The sequence below is a fragment of the Mus caroli genome, unplaced genomic scaffold, assembly GCF_978045245.1.
Source record: "Mus caroli unplaced genomic scaffold, Mus_caroli_1 scaffold_19, whole genome shotgun sequence".
NCBI lineage: Eukaryota > Metazoa > Chordata > Mammalia > Rodentia > Muridae > Mus > Mus caroli.
In genome coordinates, this window is record NW_028227274.1 from 27,653,910 (window position 1) to 27,668,015 (window position 14,106).

Consider the following 14,106-nt stretch of genomic DNA (forward strand, 5'->3'; position numbering starts at 1 on the left):
TGCCTCACTTCCCACTTCTTTCCTTTTGCAGTGATACAGGGCGGGGTATGTTTGGAAGATACTTGCACATGCACATAGGAATAACACATCTCCCTACCTCCTGATTGGCTGTAGTTCATAGGATTTTCTCACAGCTGCCTGCACAGTCCTTGGGGTGTTTTAGTGGCCCAGAAAGGCTTTGAACCATGTTTGCAAAATCCACTCGGCGAGTGTGTGTTGGCTGCGTTTACAGTATGGACACATGAATGCATATGTACACATTTGAGCACACACGTAACACACCTGTAGGTCTTTGTGGTACTGAACAGCACTTCCTATGTGCTTTACCCTCCCTTCCTCTCCCACACCGGTTTGGAGGTGTCAGGAGGACACCCTTCAGCCTCTCCTTGGAACAAGATTCTGAAAGTACAGTTAAGGGGTTTTGTGCCCTTGTGCTTTTCTGCTGCAGTTTATTTCTAACCTTTATTTGCTCCTGGGACAAAGAAAAAGTGGAGGCCACCTAAGTGAGTTGTGAATTGCTGTCAGACCCCTGCATCTGTGTCCAGCTCTTTCATGGCTACTGCCCTGCTTTCATAAGGCTTTGGTTAGAGTGGATCCCTTGGGCTTCTCTAAGGCTCTTTCAGACCAAGCTTTAAAGGTGTGGGATTTGTATCTGACCCTTTATTTCCTATAATGCTTCACCTGGTACTGCCCCGCTTCTTAAAAGCAGGGCCCAATTGCATTGTGGCCTTTGATTGCTGTGTAACTTGGATCTCCCTTCCCAACTTCCTGGTCTCCTCTCATCTATGATGTTTATTTCAGTAAAACTTGAGCTTACGTATTTAGAGGTAAGCATCTTTTCTTTCATATGTGCCATAGTTTATACTACATGATAGAAAACTGATAAATGCTTGTCGGAGTGAGTGGCTGTAGCTTTTCCCTCTCTTTGTACTCTGCAGGGATGCCCTGTGCCCACAAGGTGTCAGGACCACTGAATATGGGTCCTGTTTGCTGAATCCAGACATGCCGCCTCACTCACTCTGATTTGTGTGCTTGTTGTTTTATACTCTTCTCGTTCCATCTTGACCCAGCTTCTTCTTACTCTTACTGTTTTGCATACTGCACCCTTCTGGGTCTTGGTTTTGGTGTGTTGTTGTTGTTGTTGTTTGGTGGTGGTCTAAGGGGTTTACATGTTCCTCTCTGCCCTTCAGGAGATGATAGAAGGTAGAGCTAGTAGTCAGAACTCCACATTTCTTAGAAGGATTTTTACATTTTTACTGTTGTTAATTCCTCTTTGTTTTAAAGTTATAGAAGGCTGCTAGGCTTGAGAAATATAGTTTATTTGTGTTCTTTGTGCTTATAGAAACACATCTAGAGCATAACATAAATAAATCAAACTAGTTGAAAAAGTTGCCTAGTAATTCTGTGACCAGCATAAAGTTAGCACAGTGGCCACAGACCTTGCTCTGCAAACAGAAGAGTGTATGGCTACAGGGCAAGGTATGACCATCGGAGCCTTGGCTTCTCTGGCTAGGCAGCCCGGGTGGAGTGCAGAGCATCAGCCTTCCTGATGGGCCTGGGTGTGGCAAGCGTGGTGTTTAATGCATTACTGTTTCTTTCCACATAGGCTTCATGCAGTTCATCCAGTCGGTTCCTGTCGCAGAAGTTCTTGACACAGAGGGAAGCATTCAGGTAATGACGTCATTATGGAATACTCGAGGCTGACGAAGAAGGACTCTGTTAAAATTCAAGTCTCTGTTTTTCTTGTTTCTGCAAGTCTTTGTTTCCTTCAGATGTAAGAATTGTTTGTAGTTGGAAGTTATGCTGTTAGTCGGTGGATGCCCACGCCTTTGAACTGACATAGCTATCTATAAACACTTAACACGAAACCTCCCCTCCCCCGTACGTTATACAGACTAAAGCTTAGAGTTGTGTTCTTCTCCAAAGTGCAGATATACTATCATTTATTTAGCCAATAATTCATGAACATGTTTAGTTATTTTCAAGGTTCATTCATAAAACAAGTTTACACCAAATTTTTCTTCAAACATATTTTGTACAGCTGTGCCCATGTTGTGGCAAATTTTGAATTTGGGGAATTTTTTTCTATTTTTCTTTTTCTTTTTAGAGGTCTTGTGGGGGAATTATGCTTATTTCATCCCCTCAGAAGAAAGAGTGGTCTTCCACATCACTTCGCCATTTCTCCATCCAATCCTGCTGTGCGCCCTTTCCCTGTGGCCACACTAGTCATGTCCCCAGACTGTGTGCTTGTCTGTGGAGTTGCTTGAGTATGCTGCCTTTGATGACAGTTTGCTGAAGTAAAGATTCCCTCTGCTGAGTCCACCCACCGCTGATGTTTGTAGGTAGCTTAGCAGCTCATGTGCCATTTATTTTCAGATTTGATTGAATGTAAAGGTTGCGTTCACAGTAGTGTCACCTTTCTGTCTCCACCCCCGAGTACATGACAGCGCCCATCAGGAAGCTCTTGCAGGCTCCTCACAATGACATTTCTAGCTTTTGGAGTCTCAGTGCAGCTTTCCTCTGTCTTTTCTTGATTGAGTACAAGGTTGAGCATTTGAAGATGCATGTGATAGTCCTCCCGCAAAGTGCTCCTTCACATCACAGTGCTCCTCTGGGGTGATCAGTGTGTATGAGTCACCCACAGATTCTAGATACAGATCTTTTCCACACATTCATGCAGTGTCAGAAAGCTGAAAGCAGAAGGCTGGGCCTCAAGTGTGCTACGGAATTTCCAAGTCATGTTGTGTGTTTAAGGCTCCCACTAGAAAGGGCTTACCTGTGGGTAGGAAGGAAGTAGCCAAAGGTCTCCAGGCTCTTGTAACAGCATGTATTACCGAGCCCTGCCACTGTTGTGTTTATAGCCTGGAACTGTTTTTTGACTCCGTTTTAAAGTAGTCGCTTTCTATTACGAAGAATTGGGTAATGCCTAACTTGTTTACCTGTGTTAATTTGTAAACATGCATATCGTATCTTTGCAGAACTTTTTCAGGAAATATGCCCCCAGCGAGACTGGACCCTATGGCATCAGTGCAGAAGTCATGGACACTTATGTTAAAAGCTGTGGTAAGCGTTTTGGGCTGTTGGTTTTCTGTGGGTGCATTTGAGTGAAGCAAAGCTGGCGGCAGTACTGATGTTGCTGTATTAATTCATAATTACAACATGTTACGATTTAAACGTTTTATAAGAGAAAAAGTAAAAGGTGTAGTGGTAAAAGCAATCCGTGGACTTTTGAAATGGCCGTGGTGACATCTGACTGCTGTTAGTCACAGTGGGTGCAGGCTCCCTCCCTCCCTCACTGCTCTCCCATGCAGGAGCCGATTAGCCCCAGCTGAAGACTTCCTGTTGGGAACCTTTATCATTAAAGGGTATGGAAAACCTCAGTCAGAAATAATATTCTCATTAATGCTGAGCAGCTCTAGCAGTGACTCTCACGGCCTTGGAAGCTATTTGTTCTCGGAAGAAAGTAGGACCATGCTTTGGGGTTTTTTATACTTTCCTGTCATGTGTGTCAATCACCATGCAGCTTATATTCATGAGCACTAATTTTCTTTTCTTTAAGATACTGTTTTATAATGATACTTTTAAAGGAGGGATTAAAAAGAGATGTAAATCAGCTAGTTGTACATTATGCAGTGATTGACAGTTTACCTTACATGTATTTATTTAGATAGTCACCTGTAGCATATCAATTTCAATGACAAGTTCTAGATGAGTATTTCAGCTAAGGTTCATGAAGCTTAAGTTACCAAAAATAAAAACAAACAAACAAACAAAAAACAACCCCCCCCCCCAAAAAAACCTGATAATTTGACAAAAATTCTTGAAGATTTGTTGTTGTTGCAAATTAATTTCTCTAGTGTTCAGGATATAACAGAGCCAGGGGGTGGGGTGCAGCTTCCTTAAGTTGGGGGAAAAATTGGAGACAGTAAAAACCAGGTAGAAATTCAAATAGCACCTATCACTCTCATGGTCAGTGTGCAACCTAAGTGCTGAGTGTATCTTTCCCACCCGCTTGTTTTCCAGCTGGATACTGTGTGATTACGTACATTCTTGGAGTTGGAGACCGGCACCTGGATAACCTTTTGTTAACAAAGACAGGTAACAAGTCAGAAGAAGATGGATTCTGTAGTGGGGGGGGTTTCTTTTATTCTAGAATCAACCTATTAACAAAATAATTTGCACACTTATTGGTAAAGTATAGGTCCTCTTAAAATTTCAAATTCATTTTCTTTCTGTATGCGTATGTGCATGTGGCTGTACATGTGCCACGGTGTATGTGTGGATGTCACAGGACAACGGTCAAGAGCCAGTTCTCTGCCAACCGTGTGGTCCAGAGGCTCCGAGGGAAGTCGCGGGCCCATGTGGAAAGTGCCTTTAACTGCTGAGCCATCTCGCTGAGCCCAGGTTTTTCTTAAGTCCCTTGAAATGGGGCACAGGAAGGACACTTAGGGGAAGCCCGGCCTGTGTAAGAGCATGTTCACAGGGAGCCTGTGAGTGACCCTGGAGCCCCACTCCACGCTCGGAGCCTCTGTAGAGAGCAGCTGCTTGTAGGCAGCCAGATACTTAGGAGCATCTCAGGCTAAATTGGTCCTTCTCCTGCTCCTGCCCATTTCTCAGGCAGGTTAGCAACTATCTCAGGGTTTTCTCTCCCCACGGAGGACAAAGAATAGCCATTCCTTTCTCCCTTCTTCATGACAACTTATTTGTTTGTTTGCTCTGAAAAGATTTTTCTTCCTCAGCCTCCGAGGTACTAGGATTTCAGGTTCCAGCACCCACCTGACCTTGGCCCAGATCCGTACATGCAGTTTCTGAACCTGCAGTTCTACAAGTCACTCTGTCCATAGCTTCAGCTTGGAATAGCCACTTAAGCTAGCTGTCCCCTTCCATGATGCCTCCCTGCAGCCTTGCTCTCCCCTCCCTTCCCATCAGCAGGTAGCAGCCCAGTCCCTGAAGCCTCCTGCTCCACCTCACTATTTTCCCTTGTTAGCAAGTCTGTTCCTCACCTCCAGGACCTGTCAGTAGCATGCCAGCTCTGTATTTTCACTGTCCCTTATTGAAGCCACCAACATAAAATCTCCCACCCACATCTCTGTCTTGTTAAATCACTGCTGCCTCAAGGCAAGTGCCCTCTTTCCAGAAAGTTCTGTGCTCGGGTCTTTATGGGGCACACTTTGGTTGCTGTCTGAGCGGACTTAGGATGTCCTTAGCACATCTGCAGTTGTCCTCCGTCACTCTGTACTTACCACTTCATTTTGCCTTTTTGATGTTGGTTGGAGGTTTTATTTACACCAGCAGGTGTGTTTTAAGTACCTGTTAGATGCAAGGGTCCTTCCTGACTGCCCCTCAGTCATCCCAGGTCAGCATGCAAGGCCTGTGGGAGCAGGGCTGTCTGACAGCAGCGTGTCTGGGGAGCGTCCGGCACACTTAACTAAGAGAGCAGGAAGGTGGTTTGGAGCAATCGAGTTAATCATCTCTGCCCTTCCTTGTATGTAGTCCTTTCTCTAAACTAAGTAATCAGAGTTTACGGAGTCTTTTACAGAAACTAGGTTTTCAAATTGCTGTTTAAAGCCATCTTTTCTTATAGGAAGATATCTTTCTGCCTTTTAGTATGCCCCCAAGGATAGCAAGAACATAATGGAATAGTTAAATGTAGTCAGACCAATTATTAATATACTAAGCCCTGTTAATTCACATACTGTAATCAGATTCCACATACTCATTTTGAATTATCGTATGTGAAACTTTTTGTGATTGAATTTGGGTCTTGACTGCCATGTTCCTGTCAAGGCCAGATGGTGTCTCTCGTAGACAAGCCCAAAGGACACTCTCCGGTTGTCACAGAGGCTCTTGGCTAATGTAAACTGCCAAGATGTGTTTGAAGTGTTCTCATGTGGAAAAAGTTCTCCTGTGTCTCTTCTTTAGCTTTCTTCCGGAACTGCGGCGATCCCGGCACTCCCGGCGTGAGCTGATTTATAGCATGTACAGTGCAAGACAGTTATCGTGCTACCACCACAGCGCATGATGCTTAGCACTGTTTTTGTTTTTGTTTTTTATGTGCTTTTTGTTTTGGTAATTTTTGTCTTATTGATTTTCTATTTTTGTCTCTTGCAAAAATGAGAGAGGAACATGGATTTGGGTGGGTAGGAAGGTAAGGAGGAAGGAGGACTCGGGAAGAAAGACTATGATATGTAAAACTATACTGTCTGAAAATACTTAATTAATAATAAGAAAGACACAAAACCCCTAGAAGAAATCTCAGAGAAAAAAAACTTGAAATAAAATAAAATAGCAGTTTTTGATAATATAATACACCTTCTCCCGTTATACTGTATAAAGTCACCTCTCTGGTATGTGTTAATTTTAAAAGTCAATTTGGAGAGGATAGTCACCTACCTGAGGGTTTTTGCTCGTGTGTTTTAATAATTATTTTATTTATTTATTGGCCTAGGTTTCAGTGGTCTAGAAATCAGATTGTGAATTTTTACAGTTTTAGGCCTGTATCAGTTTCCACTAGAGAGTGCTTCAAGGCGGCCTTTAGGTACCAGACTTCTATGAAATGTGAATGAAAAACATTCTTTTTCTTTCTAAAGACTAGGATTGATTTGTTGGATTTTTTTTCTTGTTTTATTCATCTGTCCAGAAATTATTTTATCCAGCTACACTGTGAAGTAAGCATTTTTAAGTGTTCTTTATTAGAGAAATTAATTAAGAAATAAGCATAGGCAAACCTAAGTCTAGCTGAGCATGGTAAGTCACACCTCTGCTCCCAGCACTGGGAAGGCTGTAAGGTAGGCCAGCGGCCTGGTGGCAGAGTGGGTGCCAGCCCAGCCTGCTCTACAATGAGATCCTGTCTTAATTAGTTAATTAACTAGTTTCAAAATTGACAGATTAGGGAGTTGATGATAATATTTCAAGACAGTTTCACGTTATATTATCTATAAGTATGTCATAGCTGAATCTTACCAAAGTGAATTCTGACCGTTGGCTCACTGCAGGAAGTATATTTCACTTCTTTTACACTAAAATGCCTCGTTTTAATCCTCTTGCTGTGTTTGTTTTTGGCCCATTATGCCCTGAACAGGGGTCTTATACCGTATTAGAAGTTCAGAACTTTGGGTTCTCTATGTAGCTGCTGTCTCTCAACAACTGATGCAGAATGTCTCTCTGCTTCTCTTCTCATTGCCAGCATAGCCAAGGTCAGGGCAATGCTCTGCTAATGACAGTGGCTATGCTGTGCATAGTCAGAGGTCCCTGTCATCTGATTGAGAGGCCAGAGGCTTCAGATTAAATTCACAGATGTCCTGGAGAATATTAGATGGGCCAGGGAAGGACTGACTGTGGACTCTAGGCATGTGGAAATAGGTCGTCCACTTAAAGTGGAAATTTAAACATGTGTGTAAAGGCAATGTGCTGAGACCAGGAGTCTGAGTTGACATTCATCCCTAAATTTCATTTCTTAGTTTACTTTTAACTTGTGTGCAGTTTCCCTGGTTGTGCAGCAGGGGGCACTGTATATCCACCATTAAATTGAAGGCTTTATCAGAAGGCCTTGTAGTCAATTATAAGGATTTTTGTTTGTTTTTGTTTTGTTTTAATGTGTTGGAATGGAGTTTAACTTGTTATTGAATTATTATACTATCCTGGAGAAAGCAGGAAGCTACAAATTTAAACTGGCATGAGATTGAGAAGAGGATTTGTTTGTTATTCAGGGTTGATGTCTGTGGATGGAACCATAGTTTAGCCAGGGTGACCAGTCATGGTAGGACTTGTTTTAGTTGTTGATCTATTGCTCTGATGAAATACCAGTTAAGAAGCTCTTAGAAAAGAAAGCGTTTACATTGGGACTTGCTTATATTTTCAGAGGGTTTTAGTCGTGTCTGTCATGGCAGGGAGCGTGGTGGCAGGAAGCATGGCACTGCAGCCAGGAGCTTATTATATCTTGATCTGCAGGCAGCAGAGAAAGAGTGGGCCTGGCATGGGATTTTGAAACTTCAAAGCCCATCCACAGGGCCACACCTCCTCCAACAAGGCCACACCTCCTCCAACAAGGCCACACCTCCTGATCCTTTCCAGACAGTTCTACTAACTGGGACCAAGCATTCAAACATGAGTCTATGGGGAAAATTCTCATTACACCGCCATGGGGCTAAGTTAAATGTGGCTTTCAATGAATCATTTTTATATCTAAGAACTAGAGGCAGGTAATCAAAATAACTGAAGAACTCCTTTGTCGCTTATGATATGTAATATAATAAAGCCACAGAGATGAGCCCTGGATGCTTGGGGTCTTGACTAAATGGGAGCACACTTACAGGTTCTCAATTAGCCTGCCCACTTCTGAGAAGCCCGTGGTGCTTGTATCCATTTCAGATCCTCAAAGTGACCAGTTTGAGTGACACTGGACACTGCTGACCTAAAGGGACAGTTATTTAAAACATCTCCTTTATTATTCTTTAGTTTTATGTATAACTAACTTTGTTAAAAATTCTGAAAAAGAAAAAAAAAAAGCTGACATAGCAGTTCAGGTATCTGTCTCTGAAGTAAGTCTCAGGACTCTGGGCTACTTAGCCTAGTCTGTGCCTCTTAGCTGACCACAGTAAGCCTCGATCCTTGTGTTTGTGTGCTTGTGTGAGGAGGTAGTGTGGTCCATGTGTGTTGGTGCTGTGAGCACTATGGACTTCCCTTAGGGGTAAGCTGTGTTCTGACTGAGCTAAGAGTGCCCTTTTGGCTCATACTGATAGTTGGATGCATAATTATAAAGATAAGAAATTACCTGATATATTTGATATTTCCTTTTATCTGCAGCATTTTTGAATGATGCTTTAACAAGAATTTGATGGCTTATGAGAAAATTATTTATTCTGATTATTTAGTGTTATAGTTTCTATATGTCAGATAAGGTACACTTCGATATTTCAAAACAAGTAAAGTGTTTAATTTTCCTTTGTTGGGGTATGGTGTGATTTTAAGGTTTTTTTTGTTTTGTTTTGTTTGTTTTTGTTTTTGTTTTTGTTTTCCTTCTGGAATGGAACTTGACTGTGGAGTCAGGTATACTATCCTTGTTACTCCTAGTTTCCTTAGTTTAATCTTGTTGCTTTTCATAAGAAGCTCTTCTTAGGTTAAAGGGGAGATGATTAGCAGATAATTGGGATGTCAGTACTGATTTGAATTTATATATCCAACCCTTTGTTAGAAAGCCATTGCTGTAAACGTGGTTCTTTGGCCTTAGCTGGGTATGAGACTCCATTTAATAAGCATCGTTGGCATTGCTACATTGCTTATGGTGGGCGTGCAGCTGGCCTAAGTCTGAGGTCCATTACAATGGTGTCACTTTGGGCGACATCTTTGTTCCTGAGTTTACTGATAAAACAGCAAGAATGATATAGTCACATAGGAAAGAAATAAAGGAATTAGGGGGAAATGGTAAAATGGTTGTCTACAGAAAGAAGCTGAACTAACCATGGAATAGAGTGAGAGAGGCAGCCCTATGGTTGGGATTATAGGGGATCTTAGGAGATTAGAATTTTCAGAGCAGGAGCAACAGAGGATGGACAGGGAGCAAACAAGTGGGATGCCAAGCAGGGTGGGACAAAGTAAAAATGACTTTCAGATTGTCTGCCATTAAATGTTTAATTTTAGTAATGTGCATGAAAGAATAACAATAAATCAAACTTGTAATAGGTTGGTGTCACTCAACCACATTTCCTTAGCATCTCATTTACTACGTCTTATAGGAACAGAGGAGAGAATTACCATGGGTGACTGGTTTGCTTGTACACACTTTACCGCTTGCTTGTGTGTGGTTATGACTGTGCTTCTTGAATTTCTTGATTTTTTTTTTTATTTTATAAGGTGCACTTTTTAAATTTTCTTAAAATTAATATCCTCTTAAAATACATGGCTCTTTGAACTTGTGAAACTCATCAACGGTTTCACTGTTAGAACCTACAATCCATGCAATTGAGTCGTAACCTTGATCTGTGAATTTTCTTACAAGCACTGATAAACAGCAGACCTTGGAATTCCAGCAGTACTTATAAGGAAATGAAGAAATTGGACGAGGTGCTCCTTAGACAAAGCACGACACTGTTGAGGGGGGAAGATGGGGCTGGGCATCTGCTCCACTGAGCCCCGGGAGAAATGACACCATGAACATGTCCACATTTTCGTGACTCAGACAGTCTAATACTGTGCGCGTCCCATCTCTTCCCCCTCCCAGGTAACATAGCTACCATAAGAGCAGAGTGCCTGGACACAGGCAGCCTAGTTAGGCAGACGGCGGCACTCTGCGGCTAAGCTGTGACATCCTTATCGTGATGCCCTACACCCTTGGATTGTAAGGGATTAGGAAACGGGTGATTCCATTGAGCTGGACAGGTTCCAGATCCCTTATTTTGCAGCAGATTGTCATATTGTTTGAAAAATAGCCATATTTAAGAAGTTTCCAAATCCTTTCATCCTGCTTAGAGGGGAAGGAAGTCTATTTTGGGATTCTTAAAAGGCGGTGTCTTCTTGTTTTAGTGCTGAACTTAAAGCCTTGGGTCTTTAAACCTCTATGCGTATACTCTACCACCAAATCCTAGCCTCTGAAAACTTGTTTGTCAATCCTAAGAGTTGTTTTTATCTCAAGCGGAGATGAAGGCTTCACAATGTACAAGACAATTTGATATTGATGTCTTGTATGAGTAGTTTGACATAACTATAAATCAGTATTTATTATGTAATGACATTAATGTGTCAGTGAATATGCTATTGAAGCCATATGCCGTCCAATGTGACTGGGTGTGGATTTGGGCAGTTCTGTCCCTATGAAGATGCTTAGGTGTATGTCACATGAACCTCTATAGATCCACTGTCTGTTCCAGTGTTGCCGAATGACTGGAATGAAGTGCAAACTGTCTCTGATACTCAATATAAATGATGTATAGTCATTAAAAAATACATTTTGAATGTATAGTTTTATGATCCCCTCATTTTCTGTGACAGCAGCAAAGAGCCACAGCTCGCAGACATCTGTGTGACCCTGAGACTAAGCAGGTGGTCCTCTGTCAAATGGGTGGCTGCAGAGTGTGGGGTTGGCTGGCTGGGTTCAGGGAGTGAATTATTTTACTCCTCACATTTTCATTTCATGGTGTGTTTGCAGATTTGTAATCATTATAATTGAAGGAACATCTGGATAACTGGCCATTCTGTCAGTATCATTAGCTGGAAACATCTAGAGTGGCTGTGCTGTAGATAAAACCCTCAGCACAGAAATCACAAGGCATATCAATGCAGTAAACAGTACCATGGCATTCAGATGCACTCGATTGTCTCTTTAATACAAGATCAAGGAAGGGAAGAAAGGCATTCAAAACATCTCCAGCCTCTACCAGCAGCATTTACCATTGTCTGGGCTATAACCGGAATTAAGAGGTCCTTGGTTTAATAAATGCAAAACAGATGCATTGAGAGTTCCTGGTACTAGAGATTTTCCAGGTTTCAGGATAGAAACAATAGAATATTACTCTTGATTTTTAACTTTTATTGGCTCATTGTAAGTAGAGTAGGGGAGAAAGATGAGTGAACATGCTTTAGTGTATAGTCTTTATCTCTAATGTGGTAGCAACTGCTTAGGGCAAGTCTGCTCTGCTGTAGCCTGCAGAGCTCATGAGCTGTTACCACAACTGTCTTTGAAACAAAGCATGCTGCCTTCTCTGGGGATATCAGGGTGTCTTGGTCGGTAACTTAGTCCTGTCATTGGATCCTTTAAACAAGAAATAGCCATCCAAAAATAAACCAGTTCCTGCATAATTTGACCATTTCTTTATTTATGGAAAGGCTTTGTGTGATGGCTCAATAAAAGAGAAGCTTGCTTTTCTGTGTAACTGTTTTTCTGTGAGAGCTGTGTGTTCTGTGAGCCTTGGGGTAGTTAGGATAACCATGCATTCCTCCCTGGCCTGCTCCCTCTGCTGTGAGGTTGTTCCTTAGACCTGCTGTTTGCAGCTGACCTCTTCAGGCACAGTCTCCTTATTCCTTTACCTGAAGATGCCCAGCTTAACTAACCATTTAGTTTGTTCTTCGGATAAAGATGCTATCTCAGTGAGGGTATTACTGCTGTGAACAGACCATGACCAAAGCAACTCTTACAAGGACAATGTTAATTGGGGCTGGCTTACAGGTTCAGAAGTTCAGTCCATTATTACCAAGGTGGAAACATGGCAGCATCCAGGCAGGCATGGTGCAGGAGGAGCTGAGAGTTCTATATCCTCATCTGAAGGCTGCTCGCAAAATACTGGCTTCCAGACAGCTAGGATGAGATTCTTAAAGCCCACACCCACGTGACACTACTATTCCAACAGGGCCACACCTACTCCAACAGGACCACACCTTCTAATAGTTCTACTCCCTGGGCCAAGAATATCACAGATGCCTAAAAGTTACTGAAAAGGAGGTGGCATCTCTGTATCTGTATCTAATTTCTGTCATCTGTAATCTTAGGTACAGTCAACTCTCGACTCTCAGACATCTTTAAAGTGGTTGTTATTAACATTTTATTATCATTTATTTATTTATTTATTGACCGACGGTGCATGTGAAGGTCAGAGAGTAAATTGCTGGAGTCTGCTCTCCTTTCCTCCATATGGGACTCAGTGATGCGACGCAGATCACCAGCCTGCCAGCAGATACTTTCCCTGCTGATCAGCTTGCCAGCCTCAAGAGTTATTTTTGAGAGAAGTTCAGAGTTTAATTTTTACATGTTATTTGAAATGCTTAAATATTTATGAGCTACTTGAAGAGACTTGATTATTGCATGGTAAATGGCTTGATTTAATTTTAAATAAATCCTATCATTTTAAATTGTTTTCTCCTTTACAGAACAAGTTAAGACTTTAATCACCCCTGCCTTAAGGGTTTTTGTTGGTTGGTTGGTTTGGTAGTTTTCTTGACAATCTCCGTGTGTGTGTGTGTGTGTGTGTGTGTGTGTGTGTGTGTATTTGTGTGTGTGTATTTGTGTGTGTGTGTGAATGATAGTGGCAACTAGCCTTTCAAGCATTTACTGAGTGCAGTGCCAGGTACTGTGTTACAGTGTTCTCTCTTTTGATTCTACATCTGAGGTACTTGTTAATTACAGTTGACATAAAGGTATCTTATCACTGTTGCATATCTTTCAGGGAGAATGCACTTAACTGTGATATACACAATGCGTATATGACTTCAGTGACTGTGTATATCAATGTGCAATGACTGCGACATATAAAATATACACATTTACACACTATACACAATGACTGACAGCACTCAAGAAAAGCAGTGAACAGGAAGGCGTGGCTAACATCTTGATTAGGAGTCAGTGTGGAATATTGGCTTGCACAGGGTCCCTTGTGCTCATGAGCAATAAGTTTAGTACTCTGAGGCAGGGCTGGTACCCTTGATGGGAAAAATAAGGTGATAATTCTGAGGCAGCAAGGAACAAAACTGAGCCCCAAGGCTCTGCTCTGAGAATTCATTCTAGAGCATCCTTGCTTCACGCAGCCTGTAAATCACTAGATGCTTCATGGTTTCCATGGTGAATCACCACTAGGTGGGATGATCCCATTCCTGTGGCTCTGCTCTGAGACAGTGTAAGACTTTTCTCAGAGGAATTACAGCTCTTGGCATTCCTGAGTATGGTGTTCAAATCCCCAGTCTCCAGCTAGGGAACAGGTAGATGAAGCCAACCAAGCAACTTGAAATTTGAAGGATTTTTTTTTTTTTGTAGTCATAGTTTCACAGCAGTAGTTACAGAAAGAGCAGTTTACCTGATCTTAATACACAAGACAATTTCTTCCGACTTTGCTGCTGCTGATTCTTTTCAGAGTTATTCGGGTGTTTGCTCCTTGATTCTGCACTTCTAAACCTGAGATTTTATCTTTGAATATTAACTGGAATGGTTTTAAGGGTTTTTTTCTCATGTCCAAGAATTGAACTGCACTGTACTTTGAAGGGCATATTTGAAGGTAGAGAATAATTTAATGAATTAATCATTCTTTCTCAAAAAGGCATTTTGATGACTTGTATATGGTATCTCCTTCCTGGTTTGCAGTGCTAACTACTGTGAGACTGACTGAGTTTCTTGTTCACACC

The 14,106-nt window shown here is 41.9% G+C and overlaps 1 protein-coding gene across 2 annotated transcripts in view; it reads left to right on the top strand.

The window, feature by feature from the left end:
* Window positions 1-14,106, top strand: part of Pik3c3 (phosphatidylinositol 3-kinase catalytic subunit type 3) — a 79,449-nt gene that overhangs the window by 49,783 nt on the left and 15,560 nt on the right. For both annotated transcript variants that reach the window (XM_021150598.3, XM_021150599.1), the window contains 3 exons: window positions 1,607-1,671; window positions 2,979-3,063; window positions 4,024-4,098. In XM_021150598.3, coding sequence (XP_021006257.1) covers window positions 1,607-1,671; window positions 2,979-3,063; window positions 4,024-4,098 — 225 coding nt within the window. The remainder of the gene's footprint in view (window positions 1-1,606; window positions 1,672-2,978; window positions 3,064-4,023; window positions 4,099-14,106) is intronic.